The 17,946-nt window shown below is 47.9% G+C and overlaps 1 protein-coding gene across 1 annotated transcript in view; it reads left to right on the forward strand.

Annotated features, from left to right (window-relative positions):
• ZC3H18 (zinc finger CCCH-type containing 18) overlaps nt 1-17,931 on the forward strand; it is a 57,391-nt gene extending 39,460 nt beyond the window's left edge. The window contains 10 exon segments of the mRNA XM_015600530.2: nt 8,257-8,448; nt 9,332-9,457; nt 10,613-10,717; nt 11,828-11,971; nt 12,449-12,508; nt 13,695-13,855; nt 14,097-14,296; nt 14,964-15,060; nt 16,277-16,373; nt 17,095-17,931. Coding sequence (XP_015456016.1) covers nt 8,257-8,448; nt 9,332-9,457; nt 10,613-10,717; nt 11,828-11,971; nt 12,449-12,508; nt 13,695-13,855; nt 14,097-14,296; nt 14,964-15,060; nt 16,277-16,373; nt 17,095-17,302 — 1,390 coding nt within the window. The 3' untranslated portion in view covers nt 17,303-17,931.
• Nucleotides 17,932-17,946: the final 15 nt, after the last annotated feature.

Genomic DNA, 17,946 nt, shown 5'->3' on the forward strand with positions numbered 1-17,946 from the left:
CTGTATATACTTCTAAACAATTGGTGAACTTTCCTCAAATCTCTGCCTCAGAGATTTCTCAGCTTTTCTCTAGTTCTCCTAGGCTAGATGCAGCTTCACTGTATTTAGCAATTGTGTCACTTTTCACCCACATTTTCCTTTTGTAATATGCCTTTTGAAAACTTGTATCCACTTCTATACTGGAGCTATTTTTAGACAGAGCCGAACCTTTTAACCAATTCTGTAGAATAATGCATTTATGTAGGTTAGGGGAAATCCCTTTTGTGAAACCTGCTCTTTATAAACAAGCCAGTGGGTATGCTTTCTAGGTGTAGTGAGGTGGGGAACTTCTTTGGCTGAGGTGAATTAATTTCATTCCAAACATAAATAGTAGCTGGGACCTTCCTGGAGGAATTGCTCAGACTGCCTGTTATCTTTAAAGCTGTTGACTAAACATTCAGCTGTGCCTTGAAATGGCAGGCTCCTCATTTCCTAGGAGATTTGCTTAATCTTCATAAGGGAACACCTGTTCTTGCCCCTTTTTTCACACTCACTGAATCCTGGTTGTTTCCCAGATGGGGTTCTCGTCATCTGGGGCTGCCGGAGCTGCATGCGTGGCCTGTTACTAAGTATGCTCCAAGTGGGATCATTGCCCGGTATGTCTCCGTCCAGCTCTGACTCGCCATTATGGCCGTAACTAAGGCTGCATGGCCTTCTGCCACACTAGAGAGAAGGGTGACGGTCACTCTGGTCTGCTCTGACTGGTCCGTGGGACTCTGCTATCTTTTTTGTAAAATATATATGTTAGGTTTCCCTCGGCTTTTAGTGACTTTTTCCCTCCGTTTTCTTTGGTGCAGCGGCCTCTCCTCCAGCCTTGCCCAGCGTAGTGCTGGTCACCTCAGTTTTCTTTCTTCGTTGCCTCCAACAACTAGGGGTTCATCACCACCTTTCAGTTCTGTCTCATTGATATGCACATCTTAAATGGTGGAATTTGTTGATTTCCTGATTTTGAACATTAAGAGTTGGGTTTGATTGTACTTAGACCTCCATGGTAGTGTCACACACCTTTGATCCTAAATGTGTCAGATGACTACACCTGGACTGCCGTCAGGAGCTGCACAGGATGCACGTAACCTGAGAAGTGGAATGGTGCCATCCTGAGGCCCTGTGATGGACAAGTCACCTGGCCTCCACTTCACTCCCGACTCTGTCTTTTCCTTTACTGCCCCCTGATGAGCCACGTGGTCAGACTACAGAGTTGGATCCCCAGCTCTTACGTTTGGCTTTAAAATAGTCACTGATAACTCTGTTAGTGCAAAAGACACTCCCCTGAGAGTTTAATAAACCTATTTTACCTTTCTAATCTCATTCTGATCTGTCCTGGGCAGGGCTTAATTGCTTAGTTCTTGGAAAGTCATTGTGCCCAGGGCATATTTAAGAAAAAGTGTATCCTGTTTAACTTCTTGACTCCTTACTCACTGAATTTTCCAGAAGTTGCCCAACTATTTCATAAAGATGGAAAGGTAGATAAATAGTGGTTTCTGTGTGTTCAGGGCTAAATAGAGACATCTGTTACGGGTAGGAATTAGATGAGTACAGATGAATACAAATATGATCAGAATTAGAAAGAAGCATTATTGAGCCCTTTTGAGCCTTACTCTGTTTGCAGTCATAGCTGTATATTCACGGTTGAGGTCAAGGGTGGGAAGTGGAGAAATGACACAAAGAACTTAAAGCAATGTTCATAGTCTTGGAAATTCAGGAAATATATTTGAATGACAAGCCCTCACCATGGAAACAGGAAGACGATGACACCTGTCCACCACTTGAAACAGTACAGATTATTTTTCTTTCTGTTCCCCCAGAAATTAAACTGTGAATGGGAATGTGTCGCCTTTGTTAAGTTACATTTCTCTCAGGTTTAGCTGCTTGTTTTCAAGTTCAAATGTGTTCTCAGAATCTAAGGATTAAAGTTATAGGTCTGTCATCCCTGGGTGCCCCCCTCACCAGTGAAAGCCCATCTTTCCTGCCCCCACTTTTTCAAGCCTCCCTTGGAAGGACTTTCACCTGCATGGCAGCACTTAGTGTAAGTCCCTGGACCCTTGGAAAGTCCTGCTCCATCAGGGCCACCAGTCAGGGCTCATACTCTGGGCCCTGGAATTGACAGGGTGCTGGGATTTGCTCTGCGCCTTATTGATTCAGCATGCATTGGCGTGTGCTGCAAGCCTTCTTGTTCAGTCCTGTGAGGGACGTAGAGTTGAGAAATGTGAATAGGAAATACAAGTTATATCACATTCTTATTTGTGTGTAGGTCCCTAAGAGAGGGCCACACTGCATGGTGGAGGTTGGAGGAGGGGTTACAGCCAGCTGGGCGAATCATAAAAAGTAATAATAGTCCTGGGCAGGGAATGCAAGGGACTTCACTCTACATGGGTATTCTGGAGGGAGGGATTGATTGGGGCTTGGAGTTTCTTCTGCTGGCAGGCATCTACCTAGGCATGCTGAGAACAGGAGCCTCCTGCCTTGTGTGGCGTGGAGCAGGAAAGGATTTGGAGGCAGTGTGCACTTGGGGGCCGGACAGGAGGGCCACCAGCACAGTCTAGGAAAGGGGCATGGCAGCCCCAAGCACACTCAAGACCCATATAGGCAGTTTGGCTCAGTGTTACGGGAGGTGAGCAGAGTGTGATGCTCCACAAAGATGTCCAGGTGAAATAGCAGAGAGGAGTCGCTATGAAAGACATTCTGAGCTTCTCCAGACATGAGTGTGAGTTCATTTAGGAGGGAAATCCATGTGCTTCAAATTCTCTTTACTTGTATCTTTATTAGATGTTTAACTCTTTTGATTTTGGAAGAGAACTTTCATCCCTTTTATCTTTTTTTTTTACCTTTGACCCCAAACCTGGCAGCTACCCAGGTCGGAATTTCCAGACACGCTCGCTATGGCCGACTTGCATCATCGGCATTAACACCTCTGGTGCTGATGTAATATGTGAGCATGTCCTGAGTTGACTCACAGCCCCTTTGTTGTGATATTTATTTGACAGTCACAAAACAGCTGACCTCTGCTCCTTGGAGTCTCTCTCCAGTGGCCTTGAACAAAGGATCAGGTGCCAGGGAGATAAGATTGTGTCCTAGCTATGCCTGGGGAAGGCCACTTCCGCTCTCAGAGATTACTGGAGGGTTTTTACTCCTCTCTGTTTAGAAGTATTTATGCAAATTCCAAACTTCTGCCAGCTCTTGATGTCAATATTCCTGACTGAGATCATCTCTTACCAGCTGTCTCCATTCAGCTGGGTTTTCTTCCTGTCCATGTCTTCAAATTGTTAAGTGGCTGACCTGCACTCAGGGTTTAGTGGGTGGCATGTGTGGAAATGGTGGCAAGCCTGCTGTTTTCTGTCTGGATATAGTTTGTCTATCTCTCTAGTTTTTCAAGTTTGTCTCCCTAGTTTTCCAGGCTCTCCCCTGGGGTATTGTCATTCAGTGAGAGAAGGGCTTCAGCCTGAGATATCTTATGCTCCTTCAGAAAGCAGAAGTACAGCCCTACTTCTCTGCCATCGACATGACCCCAGCCCCACAGCCTGAGCAAACCTGTCTGGCCACCTGAGGACCCTAATTATGGGCCCCATTGTCAAGTGCCACCCTCACCAGGATTTCCAGGGCACATCAGCCTAAGCTCTGTCCTCTAGTTATTGTTCCCTAACTAACTAGGTCATGTTTAATTTGCCACTGGGTGCAGGAAGACTTCTGCTGTCCTTGATGCTGTTGCACTTAAAGACCGTTGAAGACTGACAGTGTGGGCCATATACTCTTTCCAAGCCACTTTACATTTCAGTTCCTTAGGTCAGTGCGCAGGGGCACTTTCCTTCCCCTTTGAGGTTCCTATAAGAGATGAGAACATGTGCCTAAAACCAGTTAGTAAAATTTCTGAGAGCGTGTACTCGTCAATAGTGTTAAAACATTGTCTTTGCAGAAATGGGGGAAAAAATAACATTCGAGGTGTTTTCTGTAATAAATTTAAACTACAACAATTTAGGAAAATTTGGAAAACTTTCTAAAAAATAAAAATTAAAGAGGAAAAGATGGCCTAGAAATGACTGCTGCTGTTCTAGCTTGGCCACACTCCCACTGCATGTGTTTGAGAGTTTGAGAGCATACCTGTTTTGCCTTTTCTCCCTGCCCTTCCCCGGTATCATATGAACATTTTTCCCAAATGGAATTTTTAATGAATTTTTTTATTGATTGTTAATGCCATCATTCTTCCCAAAACATTTGCCATTAAAATGAATGATTTAAGTTTTCCTTCCAAGTCTGACATCATTTCTTTCTGGTTTGGGTCCCCTAAGTCTGGGGAGAGAAACAAATTGGGGTTTAGCTCATTGATATTTGACTTTGGTGGTCCACAGAGTGGCTCATTAACATGAATGATCCCTAAACTTACCTCATTCTTATGCCAACTACATGATTTTCTATATCTAGGTACCACCTATATGTTTTTTAAATATTTTCACTTTTTAAACTGGGGTCACTGCCAGGCCTTGTACTGGCCCTTCAGAGGAAAGGTGATACCAGCTGTTGGCTCTGTCTGTGTAAGACTGGCTCTGGGGTTGATGGGAGTGTTCGGGCCCATCCATGGCACCAGCACAGAGAGTGAGAGACTTTAGGGACACCTCCAGGCTTCATTCTGGCACTGTTAAAGGAGCCAGCTCATTTTGAAACCTATAGTCTTATCTCCAGGGTAAGTGAAAGGTTCTTTTTGGTGAGAAAACATGGACTCCAAATAAAAGATTACGGAGGCCTGCGTTGGTCACCTCTCTATGGCCTCAAGTAGTTTTCTTTTCCATACTGTGATGGGGACGGGGTACAGCATTCTTTTCTCCTTCTCAGTCACTACAGCAAGAACTTTCAGTACTGTCATGGCTGTGTCATGAATCACTCCCTTGATTTCCATCTTTTCTTCTCTCCCTATCTTAGAAGGGCTGCTGGTTGACAGAGCTGGGCCACTTTGATGACTAATGAAAAACCTGGTGACCAAGGTGCTTCCTTTCCTGTTGCATTTTTAGAATGAGAATAACACAGGAAGTATAAAGGTGAAAGCAGCTCCCCGATGGCCTGTGACAGGCTGGAATCATCAGACAGGTTTTGCTTCCATCCTGGATTACCTTTCCAGGAGATCATACTTTTGAGCTTATGTGGCAATAGCACTCAGGGTTTGGGCCGAGGTAACAGGGATTTTATGCCTCAATTTAATGTGTCCTTAAGGCAGCTTTATAGGTTGGGTGTTGCTCCTGGTGTGGCTCTTGGCAAATAGTAGGCATAGAACTTGCTAGGTGGTGGATTGATTGATTAAACAGTTCTGAAGATATCAACAGGCAATGGTTTTTATGTTATGGTGTCACATAACTAGATACTGGTCACAGCAAAGCCCAGGTATAAGGCGAGATGCTGAGATACTGGTGGTGGAGAATTCATAGTAACTAAAATTCTACCCCAATAAGGCAGAACTTCTTATGAGGAAAACTGTTATCCTTTGCTGATACCCATAAAAGAATACATGAATAAATGTGTTAATAAGTTTAATAAAATTCTAATCCAAAGCCCAATGGGGCTGGAGGAGCAGGGTCTGACTGTCACTAAATTCCTTCTGTAGGTAAGGACAGGCAGGACATGCCAGGAAATCTTTGAAAATTAAGAGTATTAAGAATTTTAAATCCAGATGCTCCTCAACTTAACAATAGGTTATGTCCTGATAAACTCATCATAAATCAAAAATATAAGTCTAAATGTACTTAACACGTCTAACCTACCAAACATTATAGTTTAGCTTAGCCTACCTCAAACATGCTAAGAACACTTATATTAGTTTACAGTTGGCAAAACCATCTAACACAATGAATACACTGTAGAGGATCGGTTGTTGACCCTCGTGATTATGGGTCACTGCCACTCCCCAGCATCATGAGAGAGTATTGTACCAAATATCGCTGGTCTGGGAAAAGATCAAAATTCAAAGTATGGTTTCTACTGAATGTGTATTGTTTTCACATCATCGTGAAGTTGAAAAATCCTGTCAAATCATTGTAAGTTGGGGACTATCTGTATATCGCGGGTCTATCTGCGAATATGATTCTAGAATGAAAGTAGATAGATACATGGGAGAGCACAGCCCATGAGCACTCCCGCCTCAGAATAAGAATTTATATGTACCAAAGATGGCGTCGCACACAAACCATTTGGGAAAGAGAAGCTGATCAGCCAGTGCTGTAGGAATAGTCATAAGAAAGAAACTCTAGATCAACTAGAAGAAAAATGCAAGTAAATGTGACTTGGAATAGAGAAGGGCTCTGTAAGCCTAAAAGAAACTACACAAGAGAAGGAAAAGGAATTGACTTGACAAAGTGTTGTGCTCTATGTGACAAATACCATCACCAAACACAGTGTAAAGCAAATAGCCTTACAATCCTTCATAAATGAAGAGCTTACTAGAAAACTGGCCAAGAACAAGGCAGATGATCAGAACTCACAGGTACCAGGAATCACAGAGGACAGAACCCTCCAGCCATTGGTGCCTCTGGGAACAAATAGTTTCTGTGTGTGCAGCTGCCAGGATCTGGGGTTTATTTTTGTCTAGTGGTACTTGTGGTATTTCACTGGTAACACAGGAACCCAGCAGTGTTGAGAGTGAGGTAGAATGGACACCTCACCCTGCTGGGTGAGTATAAATTGGCTTCACTTTCGGGGAAAATATTTGACAGTATACTAGGAACCTATAAAACGCTCATCTCCTTTGAACCAGTGGTTCCACTTCTTAGGCGTTTGCCCTTAAAAAAAAAAACAAGATATCCCTAAGATTTGTAAATAAGGGTTATTTTAATGTTATTTGTATTTTTTAAAAGAAGCAGCTTAACTGTAGAAGTGTTCAGATTATGTGACACCTGACAGTGAATTGTCACATAGTGAAGAAAGACCAGTCTTCACAAATGGACGATGTGGGAAGAGTTGCTCCCGCTGTCTGCCAAGCAGTCAAAAGCAGGTCCCAGCTGTGGTTAGAGTGAGTGTGAGCAGATGTGTGAGTGTACATCGTGGAAGATAAAAGAGAGGCAGAAAGAGAATGCAGAGATGCTAAACATTGGCCGTCCCTGGAGAGCAAGATAACAGGATGTTTATTTTCTTGCTTTTACTTTATGTATTTTCCAAAAATTTTTAATGAAATTATATAATTTTTTAATTAACAAAAAAAAATCACAGGGCCAGCAGATACCTTCATGTTAAACTACCATTAGTGGTTCTGGTTCTCTGCGTGTCATCTTGTGTGTTTAAGTGGAGACATTTAGGTTTGTGGGTATTTCTGCGAGGCAAAGGGCCCTGGCTTGGTGCTGAGCCTCCCACTCCCACTTTCTCTCCACCCTGGGCAGGGCTGGGTGGGCTCTCACAGTCAGGACTCCGTGATCGCTGCCTCCCTCCCCTCTCTTGAGTTCTCCAGTGCAGTGTGTGGCTTTCACATTTAGGACTTGATTTGTTTCCATTTGGTCTCATCTGCCCATCTGTCATCAGCAATTCCACAGCCTGGCTAGGATTGGAGGGGAATTGCCAGGTTCTCTTCTTGCTAACCCACAAGTCCTCAGTCTGGACTCTTGCATTTAGTTAATGGTTATTATATAGGAGCACCTGTGACTTTCTGTGGGCCTCTTTCTCATCTCTCTCTCTGGAGTTTTAATCAGGATGTTTCTTGGTGAATAAAACTAGTCTTTTAAAACCTTAGAGAATAAAGGAAGTGTTTAAGACTTGGATTTGATAATTCACAAAATTTCTAATGCATTCGAAAATTAAAAAATACTTCATTACCCTTTAATTTCGTAAGTATTTATTTTGCACCCACTGTGTGCCAGCTCTAGAGAAAACATGTTAGATGAGGCCACCTCTATGCCTGCCCTTCCCAGAGCTTGCAGTGTAGTGGGGAAGATAAGAATTAAATAAGTAATTACACCCAAAAAATGAAGCACCAATATAGTTAGGTGCCGTGAAGGAGAAAGATGGATGTTCCCCTGAAGATGATACATGTGAGTGGAAACCACTTATGGAAAAAGCTCCGCTTGTCTTGTTCAAGATAAGTTTTGTAAGTGGAATATCTGCTACTTCTTAGAGATGACCCTTTATTTTTGTAGGCATTCCTCAAAAAAGCCAATATGTCATCATCTCACTCTTCATTTTCTTTCACCAAACAGCAGTACTGTCAAATGGAAGGTGGCCCAAGAATTGCTAACACCTCTGTGATTTTAGCCGGCAAGCTGAGCCACCAAAGAAGGAGGTGACCTCCGCTGGGCCACAGGTAAAGCGAGCAGACGAGTGGAAGGACCCTTGGCGCCGGTCCAAATCTCCCAAGAAGAAACTCGGAGTATCAGTCTCCCCTAGCCGGGCACGAAGGCGTCGAAAAACATCAGCCTCATCAGCCTCTGCCTCCAATTCCTCCAGGTGAGAAGGCTGGCTCATGGGAGTGACTGTTCATAAACACCACAGTGATGACACACAGTTGTTGCCTGGGGAGACATCAGCGGGACCAAACAAGCATTTGTTAGTTGAGCAGAGACTGACTGAGTGATGCTGGCACATGAGCAGCAGATGAGACTGCTGCGTAGAATCTTACAGTCTCATGTGAGGAGATTCTCCAGGGTACGGGTGACCCAGAGTGGAACACAGGCCTGGCCAGTGAGCTAAAGGGCAGGGTGAGTCAGCAGGGGAGAACACTTGCCTGGGTGACCCCAGGAGAGACACCATAAGGAGAAATCAGCAGAACAGCTCGAGCCCCGTCATAGTGAACTTTTCTGTTTCTCCTGTGAGTCGGAGTTAGCAACTCTGAAACTTGTGTGTACACTAGTTCTTAACAGACAAGTGAGGAAGTTGTGGATGGTGAGAGCTAGGTCTGTCCCTGCCAGAAAAAGGCATTACAGATCAGAAAGGGCGACCCCAGGGGAGCCAGTGTGTTAGGTGGGAACTGCAGGTAGGTACCAGTGTGGATTCAGGGTTCACTGTGTGCACAGATAGACAGATGGAGGAATACACATGCACATATCCTGGCTCTGTCCACTAAGGGCCTAGGAGCTGTGTCACCATGACAGTGAGACACCCAGCACCCAGGTCTTGGTTTCTAAACACCATTCCCACCATAAGGGGGATGGGACTGCAGCATGTTCATAAAGGTGTCCAAAGGGTGGGTGAGTCTGTGTGAGTGTGTGGGGGTGTATCTGGGTGTGAGTGTAGCCTTGTTGTCCAGGTCTGCACCCTAGGCCCAGCGCTGGTGGGCGAGGCAGGGGTAGAGGAAGACCTGGCCTCTCCTCTCTCCCCTTGGATGCTCTAGGTCGTCTTCACGGTCCTCATCCTATTCTGGCTCTGGTTCGTCCCGGTCCCGGTCCCGGTCCTCATCCTACAGCTCCTACTCCAGCCGGTCTTCCAGACACAGTTCATTCTCAGGCAGCCGGTCCAGGTACATTCCCAGGGCCCAGCGGATGTGGCAAGCTTGGGCACTTCTGGGTGTGACCCAAGTCTTCCTGAGTTGCCTGTATTGATGGTAGGTCTCTGTCCTGATGGTGTTCTTCCAGGTACTGTTGTTTTCAAAACAGTCTCACCAAGGTACTTTCACATGGTAAATTCTGAAGAATACACAGTAAGGTGCCAACTAACAAACTGCAGGCGCTGTGAGGTCTTAACACACAGTGCACATCAAGAGACTGTTCAGACTACATTGGCCTGCTTGGGAGTGTGCTAAAATCAGAAATAAGGCAACACACACATACACCCGCATACACACCCTACACACACATACCACAAGTACACACACACCACACACACTTCTCTGGGAAGCATCCCCCCAGATGTTTTGAGAATAAATGGACCACTTCATCTTGCGGGAATCTGTTCTTTCACAGTGGTGCCCCTTCCTGGCAGTGAGTCTTACTTTAGGACAATTGTAGAGAGAATTAGAATAGCATTAGATCATTGAAGCTATTGAATCTGATGGTCCAGTTAACATTTAAAGTGGACTGTGAAACAAAGTAGATGATGTGTGGGGCCCGTTTTCCATGAATGTTGAACATTAGCCTTGGTTGGCGGAGGGGAAAAAAACCTTTTTCTAAGGGTGTCTAGAGGGTCAGCTGTGGGCCCTGGGGCCTCATGACCTTCTTGTAGGAAGTTTAAGCAGTATCTAGGGGGCACAGAATGGCTGCCAGGCTTGGGGCAGCCATGGAATGCGGCCTGTAGAAGGTGAAGTGGAAGACAGAAAAGACATTGGTCAACAAGGGAGAAACCTCATGTGTGGCTTCATTTAAGAAACGAGACTGGTGAGCTGCGGGAAGAAGCCTGAGGCCAAGTTGGGAAATTTGGAATTTTTAGAAATCAAAATGTCAGGAGGGTTACCTACAGCCTTTCCTGTGCGTGCGCAGTTGACACCAGCTGTCCCCTCAGCACTCTCCTCTCTCTGACACTATATTTTACAAGATCCAAAAACTGTCTGAAACCCATTTTAAATGAGGCAAATAAGTAGAAGCTCATAATGGCCTTCTCTGTGAATCTGGAGTGGTGTCCCCAGGCTTGGACCAGGGCACCGTAGCACTCCCTCCTCACACCTCTGTTTACTCCCTAGGTCCCGGTCCTTTTCCTCATCCCCGTCCCCGTCCCCAACGCCTTCCCCACACAGACCTTCTGTCAGAACCAAGGGGGAGCCAGCTCCACCTCTCGGAAAAGCAGGGTAAGTGCCCAGTGGCCAGGCTGGCAGCCTCCAGCCTTCTCCCTCCCTCCCTCTTATATCATGTCTGTGGAGAAGCCCTGTGGGAACAGTACATGGGACCCCTGGGGTTGGCAGAGCAGCGGGGGATTGGGCTCTGGAGGCCAAAGGGTGCAGGCCTAGCCTCTCACTTCCCAACATGTGACCTAGGGGCCATGTGTCATGTCTGTGCTCCAGCACCCCTGCTTGGAGTGTGGCGATGGATGGTCATGCTCCTCAGATTTGGAGCAAGCACAACACAGGCCACTGGCTCCACTCTTATTGGACAAATAAGTGGGCGGGGTTTCCTGCCAAGCTCCGCCCCAGGGCTGTCTGTGATACTTAGAAAGAGCAGCCTTGCCCAGTTCTGTCTCACCCTCTGCTACTCCTGGAATTGGTCACATTGATCCTTTTCAATAGATGTGACTGATGGGAGAAGTTAAAACATCTAGAACTCACTATACAAATATTACACCCCTGCAGCGGCTGTGCCGCTGCCCAGACTTAACACAGACGAAGTCATGCAGGATGCATGCTTTCAGGTCTGCATTTTCATCAGCGCAAATCTTGATTTGGCACAGATTTTTATTTACCCTCAGTGCCATGCTGAGCAGCTAGCTTTTGCCCAAGACTGCTTCCTGATGATGGCGCTTTGTTGACAGGGTTTCTGATAGGTGCATGCTTTGTGCTTCATCTGAATCATGATGCTCAGTGCTGCTAAAACAATTAGAGTGTTTTCCCATGTTGACAGTAAAGAAAAGCTTTGGGGGGGGCGGGACTTTTTTTTTACTGCCATGTGATTTCCACATGTGAGTGTGTCCCAGTACCCTTGTAGGGCCACCCACACATTTGGGGCAGAGGGTCTAAGGGGCTTCAGTGCCAGCTCTTGGCTGTTCTCAAGAGCTCTCAGATGAATCTCTTCCTGCTGGGGATGCACCTCTCGCTTCTGCCTGTGAAGGGGAAGCAGGGCTGGTGCTCCGTAGCTTCAGAAGCATTCTGAGAGCCCAGTGTAAGGTGGGATCAATACCTGATGTGCCCTGAGGTCTTTGGCAGGTCCCTCCGCCAAATCTAACCTCCTTCCATCCTATGTCACAGAGAGAAGGTGGTGAAGAAGCCAGCCCCACCTCCAGCCCTACCACAGGTCCCTAAGGCCACTGCTCCTACCCCGGAGCCCACCAAGCCAGGAGACCCTCGGGAAGCTAGGAGGAGAGAGCGGCAAGCCAGGACCCCCCCCAGGAGGTAAGTCACTCTGGGGGACCCTCATTGGGATTTCCACATCTTTGGTGCCAGCACTGGGGGAGGGAGTACTCCTGAGCAAAGCAGTTAAGGCCAAGGACCCATTCTCTCCCTGACATGTGAGGCTTTGGCTAGTTATATTGCCTCACTGAGCTTCAGTTTCCCCATGAGTGCAATGGATAGTGTGAGCCCATCGCACTACTCCACTTGAGGAGAGGAGGCACTTCTTTAGTACCCAGAATCTTCCATGGAAAGAGGTGATAGTGATTTGAGGACACTGGAGGGAGGATTTTTTTGTTGTTGTTGTTGTTTTTTAAAGATGTACTTGAAGGAAAATAGAGCCCTATCTACTTTCACATCTGTGGCAAGTTACTGGTTAAACATTTGTCTCAGGTCGGTGATTAGCCCAGGTTTTAAGACTGTCTGCCCTTTGTCAGTTCTGCAGAGATGTGAGTGGCGGGACTTTTGGTTGTGTTGCAGGCGGACCATCAGTGGCAGCGGCAGCGGCAGCAGCTACAGCGGCTCTAGTTCCAGATCCAGGTCATTGTCAGCATCTCTCTGGCCCTAGTCCTCATCAACTTTGACCCCTGCCTCCCAGTCGTCCATGAACCCTGGAAAAGGGTCAGCTCCGGTGTGGTGCCCTTTTCCCTCAGGCAGCCTGAATGCTGTTTTAAAGCAGCATGGCTGGCTGTCTCCACTGGACAAAGAGAAGAGAATGCACTAATGCTCACATAGTAGGGAGCCTGGCCCAATGGCTCCAGGCATGTAGGAGAGGCCTGTACACACTCTGTCCCCACAGCACCTTACTGGCTCGAGGACACCAGGGCACTTCCAGCCCAGCAGGACTGAGTGAGGCTGGTGTGTATGCCCTCATACCTGTTTTTGTATGGAGGGCTGAGTCCTGCCCCAGCCTCTTGTTCCTGAGGCAGCTGGGGACAGTCAGTTTTTTAAAATCTGAGAAAATAAATAGAAAAGAATTCTGCTACTTAGTTGTTTCAAAAGAAGACAGTACTAAATCAGTCTTTAAGATTCCTCGAATCAAACTTTCTCTTTCATTTCTAGGCAGCAAGTGGTTTATATGTGTTTACCTAAATATTTCTAAATAGGTTTAAAGACCTAACCTTTAAAGAATAGTTGGGTGTGCTCCTTCCCCTTCCCTCCTCCCAGCGTCTGATCACCTTAGGAAACGGTGGTTGGTGTTTTCTCAGAGCGTAAGATATAGTACGTAGCAGAAACCAGCATAGCAGCTTTATGCATGTCGAGTCCTTGCGCAGCGTGAGCTGTGACAAAATCAAGGACCCAAGAGATCGGCCGTCATTTCCATGCTTTCCTGAGACATGCCGTGTGTTAAGGTGGTCTCCAGTCTGGTGTCTGGTGTCACTGCAGGTTGAAGCCCTCTCCCTTTGTGTGCATCATTCACTGGGACTCTCAATTCTGTCATCACTTACTCTGGGGTGACCCTTAGTCCTATGTCCCTGTCCAACAAACAGGATGGGGAGCCTCCACTCAGTGATGTGAGTGTCCTTTCACTGTTTGTCACCTTTACCAAGTGTCCCCTCTGAAATTTAAGGTTTGGTGGGTACACATTCCTTAAAAATGGGAGTTGGGGAAACTGGACATAGAACCCTGCACCAAGCCCCACACCCCACCCCCACCTAAGCTCTCCATCCCCAGCCCATCTTGCAGTCAGGGCCATGTAGGTGCAAACAGGCTCGTGTGTGTCTAGGTCCCTGAGCGTGAGCAGCGTCTCCTCAGTGTCCAGCGCCACGTCGAGCAGCAGCTCAGTGCACAGTGTGGATTCGGACGACATGTATGCAGACCTGGCCAGCCCTGTGTCTTCAGCCAGCTCGAGGTCCCCCACCCCAGCCCAGACCAAGAAGGAGAAAGGTACAGGGGCTCCTTGTATCCTGGGTGTTGTGGCACCAGAGGAGGGGCAGGCCCTTTGTGGAGAGAGGGTGTGAGGTGCCTCGGTCAGCAATGCATGCAGCTGGTCAGACAAGAACGCACTGGCCTCCCAGTTGCATCCCTGTGCACGTATCAGCTGGGTGATAACAGTCCTCCACCAAGTGGCATGTGGGAAACCATTATACTGGCTCAGTGACCGTGACCAAACATTTCTCATCGGCAGGAAAATCTAAAAAAGAAGATGGCATTAAAGAGGATAAGCGGAAAAGAGATTCATCCACCCAACAGCCCAAATCCTCAAAACTTTCCGCAGGCGGTAAATCCGCGCAGCAATCCTCAACCCCCCAGCAGGCGCCCCCTGGACAGCCCCAGCAGAGTGCGTTTGTGGCCCACAAGGAGATCAAGTTGACACTGCTGAATAAGGTGAGGCCAGAAGCACTTCTGGTGGGTAGTTCCAAGGAACCGAGCACCTTGGAGTCATCCTGGGACTCAGAATGAGTGAGGGCTAGCAAGTGGCCTTTCAGACTTGGTGGCCACATATTACCCCTGCTCATCCTCCTGCCCTGGTGGACAGCTCTGGGGGAAGTAGAGGGACACGTGGGCACAGGGTAGACAGGTTCCTACAGCTCGTCCTGGGATATCAGAGCATCCAGGGGAGAGTGCTCTCCCTGTCTCTGAGAACCTGCCCTCTTGGCCCTCCTTCCTGTGCCTGGGCTTTCCAGTTCCCACAGGGCAGCAGTGGGATGGAGAGCAAAGCAGACTTGGCCTCTGCGATTGATGTCCCCAGGGCCCCATGGAACTAGAAGGGTGAGGCCACGTCTGCTGGAGTCCTGTCCCTGGCTTGTGGCCCTCACCGGGAGCACAGCATCTCTGCTTGCACCTTCGCTACAGAGAATCAAGGCCCCAAACGATGGGCCCTGCTTCATTTGAGGCCATGTGGGTGAAGGGGGAGCCCAAAGGATGGGCCCATAAGAGCAGAGAGCAGGTCTGGGCATGAGGATGTCTCCACTCTGCTCCCTTCTAGTATGTTCCACTTGGTGGCCAGCAGCTTAGGCCCTGTGTCCTCACTGTGCTTTCTCCGTTATTTCAGGCCGCTGATAAAGGGAGCAGGAAGCGGTATGAGCCCTCTGACAAGGACAGGCAAAGCCCTCCTCCTGCCAAGCGGGCCAACATGTCCCCAGACCGAGGTAAGCTCTGTCCCTGCAGGGGCCTGACAGGCAGAGGGACCAGGACCCCTTCTGCTCTTTAAAAATATTGAGGACCCCAGGGAACTTCTTATCTTTTAGGTTATATATATCAATTTTTACAGTATTAAAAGTTAAAACTAAGAAAAATTTTTAACATTTATTTTAAAATAACTAATAAGTCACTATATTTTAACACACAAACAACATTTTTTATGAAAAAATAACTATTTTCCAAAACAAAAGTTAGTAGAATGACATCATTGTTGTTTCTTTTTTGTCACAAATCTCTAATATCTGGCTGAAAGACAATGGCTAGGTTCTCATCTCTTGTGATAGCATAAAACACACGGCCTCTGGAAAACTTCACCCTAGGCTGTGAGAACATGAGAGCACAAAGGGCAGGCAGGGTCTTGGTGTGCTATGAAAACAGTCTGACTGTGTGGACCCCTGGCGGTCCAAGGACCACACCTTAAGAACCCCTGGCCTAGACTCGGAGCATCTTCCTGGCTGGCTTTAACAAGTAAAGCAAAACCTGAATTGTGCCAGGCCATCTTTCTTCCCTAAAACAGAAGGCAGGAGGCCGGCCACACCTCCATGCAGTTGGGTGTACAGGTCTTGGGGCCCATCAGGAGCATGAAGGTTTGGGAGGGAGTGGGGTGCTACTTGCCTCTGCTAGTGAGCCCAGGGCTGGCCTTGCCTTCAAAACACAGACGGCACAATGGTCACGTTGGCCCTCATTCTGGAGCCCACCTGTCTCTGTCAGGTGGTGACCACCCACACATCTGCTCTCACCCCACGTGCTCACTTGACAGCAGTGCAGCCAACACTCCTGATTTCTTGGTTTTGCTTTTATTTTTCAAACTACCCTGACTTTTGTTCCCATTTGAAGACCCGTATAAGTTTCTTCAAAGCAAGGAGAAAGGGTTTTTTCTGGATAATGAAAACTCAGCGGTTTTAGACACTGGCTCAGGAAACCTAGAACCCAAATTGGAGTTCAGCTTCTGGAGTTTTCCTGGAGCCTCATTCTCATGAGATCAGTTCTCCCCTTTCTTTACCAGCTCTGCCCTTCTTCTTCTTCCTATAAAAAGGGGAAAGCTATGCTGAGCTGTTGCGACCGGAACATGGTCACTGATATCCAGTAAGGGTGGCCAGCCCCTTGCACTACCACCCCCACATGTAACTGGGACCCTGATCTTACTTTGTCCCTGTCACCCAGGTTCTCGGGACCGAAAGTCAAGCGGGAGACTGGGCTCCCCAAAGTCGGAGCGGCAAAGAGGCCAGAATTCCAAGGCACCCATGGCCCTGCCAGACAGGTGAGTATCCTACCTGTGACCCTGGCACACCACATGGGCCCCTTTGCCTTGAAGAGGATCTGCAGACCCAGATGCAGCTTGAGACTGTGTACTGGGCTTAGATCTCGAGGCAAGAGGGTAGCCCCACACACGTCTCACTCTGTCCCACCAGTGGGTCCTGGAATGAGGAATGGCCCAAGGCACTCAGCTCACAGCCTGAGGTTGGAGAAAGGGGCCAGGATGGTCATAGTTCTTTTCTAACCTTCCATGTCAGGCACAGGAAGTAGGACAGCAATTTCCTTTTTCCAGGAAGTCAACTCCAAGATCCTGTGCACCTGCACCATGCAGCTCGGGGTTGAGGGCTGGGTGAGGGAGGACACGGAGAGGGTGGGCACAGGACTCAAGGAGCTGTACAACTCCCCACACACACTGGGGGCCCCCACAGCCTCAAGGGTCCTCCTGAGCCAATAGTGTTGGGTTTTTCCTCATCACAGAGGGAAGTTGCATACAAAGACTAGAAGTAGGAGGGACAGGTTAGCGGAGTGCTAGGCTGGGCCCTGGATGCTTATCCACCATGGTGAGGCCTTTGTTCCCTGGGGAGAGGGCACCTTCTGCCTGGCAGGTACAGCTTACAGGGTCTGGGTCCCAGACTAGACCTCGTGTGCCCTGCCTGGTGAGAAGCTGGTGGCACAGAGGAGAGGCACTCAGACAGACCCCTCTAATGGCCTCTCCACTCCCACAGGAAGCGCCAGTTGTCACCCCAGTCCAAGAGCTCCAGCAAGGTCACAAGTGTGCCCGGCAAAGCCTCAGACGCCGGCACTGCCTCTTCCACCGGCACCAAATCAGGGAAGGCCAGCACGCTATCTCGGCGGGAGGAGCTCCTGAAACAGCTCAAAGCCGTGGAGGATGCCATAGCTCGCAAGCGGGCCAAGATCCCCGGGAAAGTGTAGTGGGCCCCGCAGGCTCGGCTCCCCCACTGGAGGCAGAGACTCAAGTGTTTTTATAAATAGGGTAAGCGCAGCCATTTTGGATTTTGCATTTAATGTCTTATTTTGGCTGTGAGTCTTTTTAAAAATTAAAAAAGAAAAAAAAAGTTTCTCAGCTGGAAAAGAAGCCACACACACGTAATGAAGATGACGCTGAACCTCAGCCTTCTCCCGACCACACTGACCAGTCCCTCCCCAGAGCAGAGGTCCCACGAGACAGGCAGGCAGGCGGCAGACAGCACCGAGCGAGGACGTGGCACAGTTTTATGTAAATTATGAGTCCCAGACGCCCGGATCAGCCAGCCCATACGTTTTTCTTCCCCGTCTTCTTTTCCTCCCTCTGCTAGTCAGGCGAGTTCTCGCCCTGCTGTGTGTGGTGTCCTCACCACACTTCTCCTGTCGACAGGAACACCGAATGCTTCTGAGCAGCCTCTTCCCCATCCCCACCTGTCCCCAGGATCAAAAAATATATATATTCTTGACAAAAGTCTGACTAGGAAATATTTCCTGTCTTTTATTTTAAGCATCAAATTGTTTTAGTTGATTTGAAAAGGAAAAAAAAAAAAAAAAAAAAAAGGAAAAACCAAAAAAAAGGCCAAGGGAATTGC

This window comes from Pteropus alecto, unplaced genomic scaffold (assembly GCF_000325575.1).
Source record: "Pteropus alecto unplaced genomic scaffold, ASM32557v1 scaffold7, whole genome shotgun sequence".
Taxonomy (NCBI): Eukaryota; Metazoa; Chordata; class Mammalia; order Chiroptera; family Pteropodidae; genus Pteropus; species Pteropus alecto.